Source organism: Laetiporus sulphureus (genome assembly GCF_001632365.1).
Source record: "Laetiporus sulphureus 93-53 unplaced genomic scaffold LAESUscaffold_1, whole genome shotgun sequence".
NCBI lineage: Eukaryota > Fungi > Basidiomycota > Agaricomycetes > Polyporales > Laetiporaceae > Laetiporus > Laetiporus sulphureus.
The window spans coordinates 1,490,075-1,503,793 of NW_024468510.1; the positions used below are offsets into that span (position 1 = coordinate 1,490,075).

At 54.6% G+C, this 13,719-nt stretch overlaps 6 protein-coding genes across 6 annotated transcripts; 2 read left to right on the forward strand and 4 right to left on the reverse strand.

Annotated features, from left to right (window-relative positions):
• Nucleotides 1-1,849: 1,849 nt before the first annotated feature.
• On the reverse strand, nt 1,850-3,485 carry LAESUDRAFT_710131 (uncharacterized protein; the record flags this gene model as incomplete). The annotated part of the gene is made up of 5 exons (XM_040906743.1): nt 1,850-2,197; nt 2,260-2,470; nt 2,527-2,543; nt 2,596-3,378; nt 3,438-3,485. The coding sequence occupies 5 exons, from the start codon at nt 3,483-3,485 to the stop codon at nt 1,850-1,852; spliced, it is 1,407 nt and encodes a 468-aa protein (XP_040770541.1).
• A 464-nt stretch (nt 3,486-3,949) lies between these two features.
• LAESUDRAFT_690130 (amidohydrolase 2) lies at nt 3,950-5,313 on the forward strand (the record flags this gene model as incomplete). The annotated part of the gene is made up of 4 exons (XM_040906052.1): nt 3,950-4,141; nt 4,202-4,269; nt 4,336-4,756; nt 4,810-5,313. 4 exons carry the CDS (start codon nt 3,950-3,952, stop codon nt 5,311-5,313), a joined length of 1,185 nt encoding a protein of 394 aa, XP_040770542.1.
• On the reverse strand, nt 5,113-6,652 carry LAESUDRAFT_26762 (nicotinate-nucleotide diphosphorylase). Its single transcript, XM_040901786.1, has 5 exons — nt 6,372-6,652; nt 6,166-6,306; nt 5,926-6,110; nt 5,595-5,855; nt 5,113-5,531 (listed from the first exon to the last, which is right to left on the reverse strand). Exons 1-5 carry the CDS (start codon nt 6,578-6,580, stop codon nt 5,449-5,451), a joined length of 879 nt encoding a protein of 292 aa, XP_040770543.1. The 5' UTR covers nt 6,581-6,652; the 3' UTR covers nt 5,113-5,448.
• A 469-nt stretch (nt 6,653-7,121) lies between these two features.
• LAESUDRAFT_754060 (uncharacterized protein) lies at nt 7,122-8,440 on the reverse strand (the record flags this gene model as incomplete). The annotated part of the gene is made up of 3 exons (XM_040911837.1): nt 7,122-7,689; nt 7,747-7,962; nt 8,019-8,440. 3 exons carry the CDS (start codon nt 8,438-8,440, stop codon nt 7,122-7,124), a joined length of 1,206 nt encoding a protein of 401 aa, XP_040770544.1.
• A 268-nt stretch (nt 8,441-8,708) lies between these two features.
• On the forward strand, nt 8,709-10,220 carry LAESUDRAFT_26737 (CMGC/SRPK protein kinase). The gene is made up of 5 exons (XM_040901784.1): nt 8,709-8,927; nt 8,982-9,297; nt 9,362-9,675; nt 9,731-9,902; nt 9,955-10,220. Exons 1-5 carry the CDS (start codon nt 8,907-8,909, stop codon nt 10,137-10,139), a joined length of 1,008 nt encoding a protein of 335 aa, XP_040770545.1. The 5' UTR covers nt 8,709-8,906; the 3' UTR covers nt 10,140-10,220.
• Nucleotides 10,221-10,224: 4 nt separating this feature from the next.
• On the reverse strand, nt 10,225-13,697 carry LAESUDRAFT_746420 (exocyst complex component Sec10; the record flags this gene model as incomplete). The annotated part of the gene is made up of 15 exons (XM_040911415.1): nt 13,557-13,697; nt 13,426-13,501; nt 13,207-13,370; nt 13,085-13,154; nt 12,825-13,033; nt 12,669-12,767; nt 12,492-12,610; nt 12,255-12,429; nt 11,841-12,200; nt 11,498-11,787; nt 11,362-11,439; nt 11,074-11,309; nt 10,810-11,020; nt 10,694-10,756; nt 10,225-10,633 (listed from the first exon to the last, which is right to left on the reverse strand). Exons 1-15 carry the CDS (start codon nt 13,617-13,619, stop codon nt 10,225-10,227), a joined length of 2,622 nt encoding a protein of 873 aa, XP_040770546.1. The 5' UTR covers nt 13,620-13,697.
• Between the last annotated feature and the right edge of the window lie 22 nt (nt 13,698-13,719).

Genomic DNA, 13,719 nt, shown 5'->3' on the forward strand with positions numbered 1-13,719 from the left:
CAGAATCGACGTCTTCGTGTTGGTAGCAGATGTCCCATGCTCGATCTGCTATCAAGAAATCTAACAGAGATTATTAAGCAAGATGGACATTGCAAGGCCTACATGAAGGTGAATGCAGTAGAGTGGGAATCGCGAAGTGCAGGTCGGTAACGTGAAGGCGGAGCATGTTCATGAGATGAGATCAGGTACAGAGTCGCGAAGGAAAACGCTACAAGATGGCTCATGAAATCGACTATCACCACCGACATGATCCAACACGCACCACGAGCAGTATCCCCATCCTCACTTATCCGTTCTCATAAGAACGCTTACCTGCTGCCCTTCCGAGCTGTGACGACCGAATACCACACGAACGAGCTTCGGCGGGATGCACAAACACCTTAAATTACATATGCTTCTCGCCCTCCATCTCAACAGCTCAGCAGTCCCGGTTTGTTGCACTGCCTCAGAGAGCAGATAGGTGCGCTTCTGCGGCTAGCGTGGGAGGTGTCCACTGTCCAGTACCGCTCCGCGGGGAGGATGGCGACGAATACATTGACAGCTTGCATCGTCTCTGTGCTTGCAGTGATCGGCATCAGTGCGCGAAACCTCAGGGCCCTGAGGTTCTCGTCGGACGCAGAGAGATAGTTGAGGTAGCCTCGACTTGGACAGAGTGCTTTGTGAGACTGAGAGTGCCGATGGCAGAGTGAGGCAAAGACTTCGAAATTCACGATCCAAGATCGAGGTAAGCCAAAACGAGTAATAGAGTCGGACTGAGGAAGACTCTAGAGTTCTGGGAGGACCATAGAGCAGAGCCACAGCGAGCAAGACGGTGATCCCGACGGAATGAGCAGGAACTTCGTGAACGGTCAAAATCGCACTGTGGCGCTGTGGCGCTGAGAGTGACGCGTCTTCGGCGCTTATTTGGGACTGTCTACGCAGGATCTAATGTCGCATCTATAGTGCACTGGTAAGTGGCACCGATATTTTAGCATCAAGTGTTTCCCGTGCGCGTGCGTGTTCGAGTCCGACGGTAAACATTCTTGCGATGTTTGGTGAGTGAGTACAAAGTTGAAGCTTCAACTTGTAAGGCGCTTGATCGTGAATGAGGTCTACGGGCAGTAGACGGCAATAGAGATAAACAAGGTACGGAACGGATGCTTAGTTGCCTACTATGTATACAAACAAAAATTTTGATACAATGTGTATGCCGGGTTTACTCATGATTATAATCACTGCTTGCTGCGATTACAACGTCTCCGGTGTCCGATAGTAATCCATTAGTGTACGGATTATTATACATTATAATGTGGTACTGCTGCGATTGTAACCGGTTGCGCAAATCGTTCAGGTTTTCGTAACTGCTCGCATAGGGGTCAATATAATTTTCGCAATAGCTACAATTTAAACCGCTTATTCGCGCTTATGCAACGCGAACCAAATTTCCTGATGACGCATCAGGTTGCAGGGCGTGTAGTTGATAGCGCGGCGCGGGATCTCTTTTTCTTTCGCCGCCAACCTCTGTTTCGCATCGTCCTCCTCCGTCTCGACTCCCTCAGCCTGTCGATATGGCGGGACGGGGCAGTGCATGGCATCATTCTGTCCTGCTCTCTCCGGAGTCTCCCATCTGACCACTGGCTCGCATTTCGACAGGCTATGATCGTCTAACGGTGCCGCGCAGGATCATCGCCGCGGTCCTCATTCGCGGGCTTACAGTATGCACGACCAATGTTCCGCGCATCCAGGCTCATAGATCAACCATGACCAAACATGAACGGCCATAGTCATCAAAATAGCACCGCTTGACAGTGGCAGGCACGCAGACGACGCGCGTACCGATCATACAAACAGGCAGCCTGCTAGTATACAGTTATGCAGCAGCTTTACCATCTCCGTCCTTCAATCTGTACTCCCCTCCCAACGTCTTCACGAAATCGATCGACTTCGCTAGCTGGCCGGTGCTATCGAGCTCAATGCAGAACTGCTCCAGCTCTCCTTGCTCCACTCTTCCTGCGATGTCTCGCCTATCCAGCGGGCTATATCTCCATCTCTTCTCCAGCTCCGCAGCAAGTTTGTGCTTATCCTGTGTCGGATCACACTTAACGAGATCCGCGCAAGAGCTCGAAGGACTACCCACCTGACCCCGCAGCGTCTTGTGCCACACCGACCTCAACTCTCTGACAGTCAGTTTGTGTGCTCCAAGGTAAAACCAAGCGTCCTTTAAGCATTGATGCTGCTCAGTACTTCCCCATGCTTTGCAGCGAACGCCGACCAACATACCGTCGCACAAGGGTTCGCGAACATGTGGAACACCGAATCTACTGGTCGCCGATCACCCTGCACGATGTATTCCTTCATGTTCTGGTTTACGATCTCCTCGCTCCAGCTGATGAGGTAGCTTGATGGCCCTTCGTACACGAGAGGCTGCAGCACGAACATCATATCGTCGTGGATGTGGATTCGCATGCACGGATCGCGCATCCATTCCAGGCTAGAATTCTTCGTCAGGAACACGGACAGTGTCTGACTGCAAAAAGCTTCGCTTACTTCTCGATGCCTATCATCTATGATTGCAAGTCAGTGTCTCCTCGCTGAGCTTGTTGCTTGAAGGCTTACTGTATCATCATCAAGCCCTAGTCGCTCCTGCAACATCCGGTAGGTATACGGTCCAGCCGTTATGGCAGCCGTCGCGGGTGGTCGTGAATATTCAAGATACGAGAAGTTTATCTGCAGCTCCTTTGTTTTTTGGGGCTTCGCCTTGCTCTTGGACTGCTCAGAGTGCGCAGGAGCGCCTCTTCTAGATGTCCTGGCTTCTACGATGACTTGCGCCTGCTTTGATTTGGGGTCCTCGGAGACTCGTCTGGATGTCACATGGGGAACGGTTTCGCTGGTGTTTGGAGCACTTTTCCTAGGCTTCATTGCACTCTGGCTCTCTGGTTGTATGTCATCCGGAAAAGAAGCTGAAGCTTCAGCAAACTCATCGTCGTCCGAACTGTCCGTATCTTCTGCGTCTTGGCTTTTCTTGGCCGTTTGCGTAGGGGCACTTGAAGAAAATGCGCTCTTTGAGGTGCCGGTCAATCCTGCTGTAACACATCGAAGCTCTCGTCTTACCTTGTGTTCGTCCGGGTCTTGGACGGCTTTCTTTGCGCGATACAGCTTGCGTGGGGTAGCGACGCGTGTAGGGACGGCCTTGGCGACGCCTTCCTTCTTGCTTTCGAGCTCTTCGCGAAGTTGTGCGTTTTCGACGTGCAAATTCCGTATCTTCCGAGATGCTGCCGCTTTCTCAGCCTGCAGCCGGTTCACCTGGCCCTCCAGCTCCTTCATCCGCTGCTCAGATCGGGCTATCGCGGCAACGAACCTGCGCTGAACGCTGGTAATCGTCGCGGCGACTGCGGCTAGCTGCACGAGGGGAACGGTTAATGCATTATGTAGCGTGATAGTCGGCAAGACAATAGCACCTCGTCGCGCAAAGTACAGAGCTCGATGTTATCCTCGGTCGCAACCATGATGGACGTTCATGTTCAAGAGAGGGTGCGTGCCAGAGCGGCCTGCATTAAGCCATCCTCATTGCCGGTCGAACACTCTGCGTCGCCTGCCCCGGGCCCATAGCTACATATCGAGGAGTCGATCGACGCTTCCCGCCACGCACCGGCCTGCATATGACAGTATCTGATGTTCGATTTGTGTAAATCCAGGCACCCGTTGCTGCATTGCACGACTTTGTACGTACAGATTTCGTGAGCTCGAGAGACAGCTTGCAATTGTTTCTTCAGAATAATGAATGGTTGCAAAGCAAGCGCTTCGCGTGAATGCTCCTGCAAATCATAGCGAGTACTACACAGTCGATCGTGATCGAATGTACATTGATGAGACACCGCGTTAATGCTTGGCCAGGAACCATTTACTTATCTCTCATTGATACCCACCTCCCGACGATACCTTTCCTCCTTTTTCTTTTTCTTATTCCACCATGGCTGCTGCATCCAGGAGACTCCTCGTCGACGTGCACACCCACGTCTACCTCCCGCGCTACGTCTCCTTCCTGCGTTCGCGCACCAGCGTGCCGCGCGTCTTCTCCAGAACCACCCCAGAGGGCAAGACCGAGGAACGGCTGCTCATCCTCGATGCAGAGCCGAGCGGAGGGCGACCCATGGGCTCGCAGGTAAATTGGACACTCCTCGTCAATCATGCTTGTTGCACCGCGGATTCCTGAAGCCACGAGCAGTTCTGGGACAGAGCCGAGAAGCTCAGGTTTATGGACAAGCATGGTATCGATATCTCCATCGTGAGGTGAGTCGTGCTCGGCGGAACGTGTAGGGGGCGTTGCAATAGAGTTGAGCGCTGAACACGGTGCAGCACGGCAAACCCGTGGCTGGACTTCCTGCCCGCCGCCACGGCACAAGTGCTTGCCAGCGAACTGAACAGCGACCTCGAGGAGTACTGTTCCACGTCTCCCAATCTCGCCGACGGGACGTTGAAGCAATTATACGGCTTCGGATTACTGCCTCTCGTACCGGAGGCATCAAGCGCATCTCTTCTCGAAATCATACAACAGATATCTAATCTCCCCCATCTGAAAGGCGTCATCATCGGCTCTCGTGGACTAGGAAAGGGACTGGACGACGACGCCCTGGAACCCGTATGGGCAGCCATCGAGAAAGCAGCTCTTGTCGTCTTCCTCCATCCTCATTATGGCGTCGACCAGAAGGAATGGGGAGAGAAGGACAACGGCCACGTACTCCCGCTGGCCTTAGGCTTCCCATTCGAGACCACTATCGTGTGTGTTCACCCTTCTGAACGTTGCTGTCGATCGCTCACGCTCCCGAGCAGGCCATCACACGGTTGATTCTCAGTGGAGTGCTCGACCGACATCCCGACCTCCGCATCCTCCTCGCGCATTCTGGGGGCGCCCTCCCGCAGCTGTCCTCACGTCTTGCCTCCTGCATCGACCACGACCCCGTCGTCGCCTCGCGCCTGCAGCACGACGCGCGCTACTACCTCGGCAAGCTCTACTTTGACGCTGTCGCCTACGGTTCAGAGGAGCTCGGCTTCGTCAGCGACACGGTTGGTCGTGCGGAGAAGTATGTCAAGAGCGGAGCATCGGCGGCCGCATCTGCAGGCGCAGGGGGTGTGCAGAGGAAGCTAGGTAGCCGGCGGATGCTCTTCGGAACCGATCACCCATTCTTTCCCCCGCTAGGAGAGGCGGAGAAGTGGAAGAGCGTAGTCGAGAATCTGGAAGCTATCGATGGTGTGTTCGGCTGGGACGAGGCCGAACAGAACGCTGTGCGGGGAGGAAATGCGATCGAACTGTTCGGCTTGGGCAAGATTCCCTAAACGTCCGTCCAAGAAGCGTAGTGAATATGCTATCGATACAGCACTGATACTGATTGAATAAAGAAGTGGTATACATATGTTACAAAGTGTTAGCCTTCTGTTCGCTTGCACTTCCGCGGACGTCACCTGGCTGGTTCACTTTGGCATCTGGATCTTCAAGCTAAAGTCGATGTGCTGCACAGACTGATGCACCATGCTAGTGCTGAGAATGTCGATTTCTGCCAACCAGGCGTTAGACGTTAGCACCGTCTATCCGCGGAAGCGGCTCGTCTCATGCTCACCGTTGATCGCACGCTCGCGCAGATTTGCATCGGTGATGTTCCCGCTGCTCTCGAAGAGGAACTTGCGCTTGCCCGCCCACTTCTCCCTGAGCTTACGCGCAACGCCCGCGAGCTCCGCGCCCTCCATGTTGTCCAGCATCACGATGTCCGCACCCGCGTCAATCGCCTCGTCAGCCTCCGCCTCGGAGCGCACTTCGACCTCGAGCAAGAGGCTGAAACCGCCCACACGTCGCGCGGCCTGGATGGCCGCGGTGATCGAGCCTGTGGGAAGTCGTCAGGGAACTGGCGTCGAGCGGTGGGCGTCGGACGTAGCGCGGTCGGGATAACGTACCTGATGACCAGATGTGGTTGTCCTTGAGCATGATCATGCTCGACAGGTCGTGCCTGTGCGGGTCAATCCCGCCCACCAGCATGCCGTACTTCTCGACAAGGCGAAACCCAGGGGTCGTCTTGCGCGTCCCCGCGATGATCCCCTTGTAGCCGTAGCTCCTCGCCTTGTCTAACACGTTCTTGGATCTGAGAAAGCGTGGTCACAGTCACTGTAGCAAAGTCTACGAGGGCTCCGACATACCGTGTCGCGATCCCACTGCATCGCGCGAGCATATTCAGCGCGACACGCTCGCCGAGGAGGAGATGGCGGGCTTTCCCCCTTACAGTCGCGACATGCTTCACGGGCTCGAACGTCTCGCCCTCCTGCATGTGCCATTCCACCCTTCGCGCCGATCAGCGCACAGTCCCCGCACGCGCAGACGACGGCCTGGTCTGATGGACACTTACTCGCATCCGACCTGCGCGAAGACTTCCGTGAAGAATGGGACGCCAGCGAGTATGGCCGTCTGTTTGCCCTTACCGAGCAGGAAGGCTTCCCGCTGCGCTTCGCCCACGACGTAGCCGCCGTAGTCGAAAGACGGTGTGTCCTCCGCGAGCCACGCCGTGACTTGTGGTTTCCAGCTCGGAGGGAGGAGGTGCTCGTACGCGTGAGACATTGTGCAGATGATTGTGGGCAGCGGGCGGGACGATCAGATGGGCGCGGGTGGGGAGCTGTGCGGAGACGAGTACTTAGCGCTTCCTTGACTTCTCCGTACAAACGCTTAACGTATCCTAGGACATGGTCATATGTATTCCTACAGATGACGGCTGCACGCTGTGTAAGGACAGGAACAATACGAGTCTCCTATCCAAACAGACATGTTCGTGAGTACCTAATAATATCGACAGCCGTGTGCAACATCTGATCCGCTCGAGGTCAAAGACAGCAGATTACAACGAGTCCAAGTGTTCAAGCCGCGGGGGCCGCAACAATGTACATACTACTAAATGAACACACCTGCGCAGAAGTATTAATAGCAGGCGAGGGTCCATGGGGTATCGGGTGGTGGGGAGGGGAATAAAAACATCAGACCAAAAACTAGAAAAGACAAGGGAAGAACAACACAAGACCAGCCCAACCCGATATACGGAAGTGTGCACGTGGCAAAGAATGCGTCTGCCATCAGCTATGCCAGAAAGTGGCTGGCGATGAATGAATCAGCGGGTATCGACCAGATAGCCGTTGGTGGCCTGTCCATAGTACGGAGCTTGCGCAGCACCGGGCATACCGTAAGTCTGCGCCGCATACGAGTAATTACCCGCATGCGCACTCTCCGCAGGCCTGGCGATACTATACGGGTCACCCGAACCCAAAGTATCCGCAGGCTGGACGTGATAGTGTGCGTTCGTAAATCCGCCGCTGTACGCGCCGGGAGCACCGTTGTACGCGTACGGTCCAGGCTGGACGCGTGCCGCAGCATACGCCGTGCCACGCGCGTATTCGACGATGGAGTCGCGGCCGCCGCCTTGTGCATCCACGAAGCGCGACGTGCGATCTGGGATGCCGTCGTCTGCTACGCTGCGGCCGTCATCGATATCGCCGTGCAGGTCGGCGTAGCTTCCCGTTGGGTGAAGGTCCTTCTCGAAATACGACGGGTCCTCTACGTGGAAGTCTTTGTTCCGGTGGTATCGGACGATGCGCAGGATGATGGCGAGGAGTATGAATATTCCGACCAAGCCTACGGCGATGAAGACGACGATGACCGCGGCTTTGTGTGACCAGAAGCTGGAATTTCAAAGTGAGTAGGGGCCGCAGCAGACAAGATGAAATGATCGAGCGCACCCGGAGGACGACTTGGAGGTGGATGCCGCGGACGGTGATGACGACGAGCTGGACGATGCGCTTGTGGAGGCGGTGCTAGTGGTTGTCGCTACAGAACTCGAGTGTGTACTTGTGTTGAGGATTGCCTGTGTGACGAGAGCTACTGCGGAATTGGTGGTAGAGGAGGACGATACTGCGGAGGAGACACTCCCGGAGGCTGAGGAAGTCGAAGCAGAGCTATGCGTTCGAGGTGACCGGTGAGCGCGATCCGAGGCTGGAGAAGAAAGACTCACACGGAAGACGAACCGGGGGACGAGGAAGCAGCTGAAGACGAGTCAGCTGCAGAGGTCGAGGAAGACGTCGCAGATACAGATGAAGACGAGGACATGGCCTTGGATGAGGCGGAAGTACTAGACTCTGCATCGGTGGAGGAAGTGGACGCGGAAGTAGCTTCGGTGCTCGACGCATGTGAAGTCGTGGACGCGGCAGCCGACGTAGATTCTACTACAGATGACTGGCTCGCGGTGGCAGCGGCCGACGTAGTGCTAGCTGCAGTCGAAGTGGGGGTGACGGAGTTGGATGTGGTCGCGACTGTGGACGATGGAGAGTCCGAGGACGTGGACTCGGCGCTGGCGAGCGCGAAGGACTGTGCCGAAAGGAGTGCGAAGAAAAAGAGCGTGAAGATGCGCGCCGTCGAAGACGAGCAGCAGCGCATGGTGGGTGCTGGTGGAGGGAGGGAGGAGGGACGGACGCGGGTAGAGAGTTACTAACTTTGTTGAACGTTAGGTATTGAAACATATCAGTGATCGAGATTGCGGTCGTCAAGCCATTGAAGCCAGCGCCGTTCTTTCGCCGCCACCTCTGTCGAGCTCGGACTAGCCTGAGCGGGCAACCGTACGCTCGGGCAATTGGACCTCGGACGTCTTGCTGAACTCATGTCCTCGGTCTGAAACTTGAATGTCGTCTCTTCTCCGTGCTGCTCGCCGCCTCGTACGGAGGCCATCGCCCCCGCGATTGTTCCCTACGAGTGGCTTCGAGGTCATCGACAACTCTTGCTTGGTCGAAGAGGAGACCTGGGAGTGGTACAGACCAGACGAGTTTTATCCAGTGCGAATAGGTGAAGTCTTCAAGTCAAAGTATCAGGTCGTTGGAAAACTAGGGTATGGAGGATATTCCACAGTATGGCTATGTCGGGACCTAACGTAAGCCTGTCTTGATCATCAGAACATTAGTCTTTGCTCAATCTCGCCAGGGAGCATCGGCATGTAGCCCTCAAGATCGGCACTTGTCATGCGCTTTCGCGGGAGCTCTCAGTCTCGAGCTACTTGAGAACGATCAAAACAAACCACGTAGGCTCCTCGCTGGTCCGCGAGATGCTGGATCAGTTCAAAGTCACCAGCCATGACCAGAAGTATCAAGCTATCGTTTACTCACCTTTGGCGATCACCCTACGAGGATTTCGGAAGATGCTTTCCGATAAATCCCTGCCTGTCATGCTCTTGAGGTCGGTTCTCAAGCATGTCTTTCTTGCTCTCGACTTCCTGCATACTGAGGCTCGAGTGATACACACCGGTGAGCCACGTCACGTCGATCTGTATTCTATGTTCACATCATATGCGTTGTCCGAATGGCTCAGATATTCAGGAGAAGAACATTTTACTAGGCTTGGACGACAACTCTGCCGAAGATGATTTGAAGAAATTTGAGAAGCAAGAGGTAGAGTCTCCCAGTCCGCGCAAAATTGACGGTGACCGAATCATCTACACATCCCGACCGCTGGTCCCTCGTATCTACAATTATGGCCGACCGGTACTCTGTGATCTCGGCGAGGCTCGTTTCGGCAAATACAATCCGATCGACGACATTCAACCCTATCAATATCGAGCCCCCGAAGTCGTCTTAGACATTCCTTGGGATGACAAGGTGGATATCTGGAACGTCGGAGTTCTGGCGAGCGATACTCTCTTCATAGCCTTCGAAAGATCATGCGAACCACATGCCGCAGATTTGGGATTTGTTTGAGAACGGCAATCTGTTCAAAACTACAGGAGGAGCTGAGAACAAAAAGGACAATATCTATCACCTTGCTCACATGATCGCATTGCTCGGCCTTCCACCGAAAGACTTCCTCGAGCGAAGTCAAACTGATCGTCCTTGGCAATGGTTTGATAGGGATGGTGCGTATCATTCATAACCGGAACAAATACATAGCTCGTAACATTTGCACAGGCAATTGGAAGGGAGCAGCTGGCATTCCAAACACGAGCTTGGAGGATGCCGAGAAGAATCTTGCAGGGGAGGATAAGACGCTGTTCCTTCACTTCGTTAGGAAGATGTTGAAGTGGAAACCTGAGGAGAGAGCGAATGCTGGAGAACTACTGGACGATCCGTGGCTGAATGCAGTCACTGACTGAAGCCGTGCCAGCGCGGTAGTAGTCTCTTACGTACAGCGTGACCAGCGGTGATCAGAAACACAAAATAGCATCGATGACGACGAGTCTATCTGCCAAATCGCGACGACATCGAGAAATTGGTCGGTATCGAACTTGATAGCGCAGGAAGGCTCATATCCCGAATGCTCATATCCTTCAACGGCTCCAGATCCTTCATGATCATGCTCAACCTACCCATCCCAAGCCGATCCTTCAGGCCCTTGCCCTCCGACAGGTTCACGTCCTCGGTGCTGTCGTTGAAGCCCTTCTCTGCCTGGCCCCAGTCGACGCGCTGTGCGAGGTACGGCCGGAGGAGCGTCGAGTCGATGCGCCCGAGGTAGCCCTCGGTGATGTAGGATTTGAGGATGTCTGGCCGGACGAGAAAGACGTTGCCGAGCTGGCGGAGGAACTCGAAGCGTTCGTGTAGAGAGGGAATGGAGAAGCTGCTGATGATGTCCTGGTATGACTTGAGATCCCTATATGCGCGAGACGCGAAAGGTTAGAGATGTCTCTGCATTTTAGTAAGGTAGACGTACTTGGCGAGCATCAGTCCTCCCGTCGCGCTGACTGGGAACTTCTTGAGGTGGTCAAGGAGCAAGCTGAGAATGATTGTCAGGTCGTAGCGTACGTGATCTTTGCGACTGACAGTCACCTATGGAACGCGACGCCGATCTCGGTCAAGAACACTTCCAGGTTCTTGCCACTCAAGTTGGCCTTCGCAGCATCTCGGACTTTCTCCAGCACATCGCAGCACGCAACACACGGCTCCGTATTCACCCTCGCAAAGGACAGATCATCGTTCCGCGGCTTAAAATCGTTCCTCTTCTGCTTTGCCAGCTGCGCAGAGAGCCAGCTGATGATAGCTGTATGAAAGAGTGAGCCAATATGCCTGAGTTTGAGTATACGCCAGACTGACCGTCAGCGAGACGTTGCATGAGGTGATTAGCAGCACCCTCAATCCTGCTGACAGTCTGATTGTTAAAGACGACCATCTCCCGGCGCACCGTTACTGAGCTGCTGGAGAGGGGAAGCAACGCCATGTTCACGTAGTGCTGCCATAGATGGCATATAAGATCGACCTCATGCACGACAGTCAGCGCCTGCAGAGATGGCTCAGACTTCGTATCTGCCGCTTCCAGTCGAACTTGTGCACTGTGTAGTCCAGGTCGGTCGTTAAGAAGTGGGAAACAAATTCACCACGTACGTCTCCAAAGCCGGCTCTACATATGCGTTGCCTATCACTGCGGCCAGGACACGCAATAGAGCAAAGGTATGTTTTGGACTGCCGGCAGAGTACATCAGTGAGAAAGCGCATCGACCAATCTTCCGCTGCCACGCACACATCATTCGCAGAACTCATCTCGACGCATCGTCCAATGGCCTCTGCATGCCACTTCAGCATCCGTTCCGCAATCTGGACGCTGACCTGCCCATCCTCCTCGCGAATAGGGTCCTCGCCCAACTTGTCTTTCTCACGGTCGGCTGACAGGCCTCCAAAGCGCATGAGCGCGGCAGCAGCCTGTGCGGATGTAGTAGAGGTACCCGACGTCGACGTGTTCGAGGCAGCGGCGCTCAGCTGGTTGACCATGCGGTCGAACATCGACGACTTTGAGCCCTTGTGGTTCCGCTCCTGAAGGAGATGGCCGTAAGTCATATCAGCAATTACTGCAGCGTCAGGCTTACGTGGTACCGAGTGAAGTTCGAAAGGTAGTTCGCGTAAAGCTCACCCAGACTCTTGCTCTCCTTCTCCAGGTACCTCTGGCCTTCAGTGTATGGCACGAAGAGCTCCTCCATCGCGGTCTCCAGCATGGTGCTCACGGTAGCTGCAGTCGTCGCAGCGGCTGATGATGGAGCGGCGTTCAGCATCAGGTTGAAGTCGCCCATGTCAGAGGGAGAGCGAGGGATAACTGAGGAGACCTCATATGCCTTGAGGTCCTCGATGAGCAGAGCCGTCTGCTGGTGGACCAGCTGCAGTATGCGCAGGAAGGCGAGATCAGACAGCCCCGCAGCTCTGTTCAAAAGCTGTTCCATGTACTGTTGGATCTGCAAAGCGGAGTCAGTGTACCCTGCGTTGCGATGAGGTTGGTAACAACGAACCGATTGTGCGAATACTCGCTGCAAGAACACTTGCATGACAAAGGGAGGGTTCGGGAAGACGGCCTGCACGATCTGTGCTTCTTGCCCCACTGTCGTTCGAATCTCCTGGAAGAGCTCATTCAAACCTGACTCTGACGTTGGAGGGTTTGCATTGGGACCTGGAAGAGTATGCCACCTACAACAGGAGAGTCAGTTGGTTGTAAAGGCGGTAAGTTGTGGAGATGTAGGGTCACGAACAAGTCCTCCTCCATGTTGCTCGTCTCGCGCACACGGTTAATGAAGAAGTCATGTTGATTGACATAGACTTGCACGCATGACGCGCCGCCGTTGAAATCGAGAAGTGTTTGCGCGCAATGCTGCAACATAGTCCTCATGAGCTCGGAATAGGCTTTGCGCGAGAAGCATGTAGCATACATGCATCATCTTGGGATCTCCCTTGCGATACGCGCGGTCGAACAGATGGAGCATGTCTTTCTCAAACTTCTCACAATATCTGTCGACGTTCTCTCGCGTCTGACGCAGCGCTTGCACCGTCAACAACTAGCATGGACTCGAGGTTTCATTACATACCTTGTCCGCATGTGGCAGATCCACTTCTTTGGCAACGACATTCAGGCGTCGCAGTAGGACAGCAACTTGCCGCCGGCCCTCCTTTCCCTCCTTCTTGAGGGCATCTAGTCGAACTGTATCGTCCTTCGAGAACTGGTTGTAGTAGTCAATCAAATCATATGCTGCCTGCGCCCTTTGTCGCTGATGGTGCACAGACTCCAGCTGTTCACCTGTGTCGACGTCAGCGAAATTCAGGGAGAGGAAACAGTGGTTCGTTTGACCTATCCTGATGGCAGTGCGCCCTACCTCGTTCATCTTGCTCTCCATACCCGAGAAGGACTGACCGACTGACTAACAGCAGCATTGAGGGAGCATGGCGACACCGTCAGAACGCGAAACACACCTCAAAGCCCTTGTCCAGCTCTGCCATCTTCTTGGAGTATTCTCGCTCTGTCGTCCTGACAATCTTCTCCATCTGCTCCGTCTTAGCCTGAACATCCTTCCTGACTGCTATGAGCTTGTCAACAGCGGCTTCGAAAGTGTGAATGAAAGGTTTGGGATCGAACGCTTCGAGTGGATGAATGAGTCCATGCGACAAGGGGAAGCGTGCCACTACACGTACGCCCAGGATCGGCCTTCGATTGTGCAATGAGCTTCTCGGAGATGCTCCCCACCAAGTCCTTGACATCGAACTTGCCCTGAAATCACCGGTTGGAACACGGGCGGATAGTGGGAGCAAGGCGATTGTCACACCTCGAATGCCTCTAAGCGCAGATGTTCTTGGACGTGCGGGTCCAGCACTGTTCTCGCTGCCATCGAGGGCGAGCTCGCTGTTGTGGCGGACGTTTGAAGTCGCGATGATTGTTGGAAAGGACGTCTAAAGTCGCAGTGATTGAATGCGCCGTACAACGCAGCC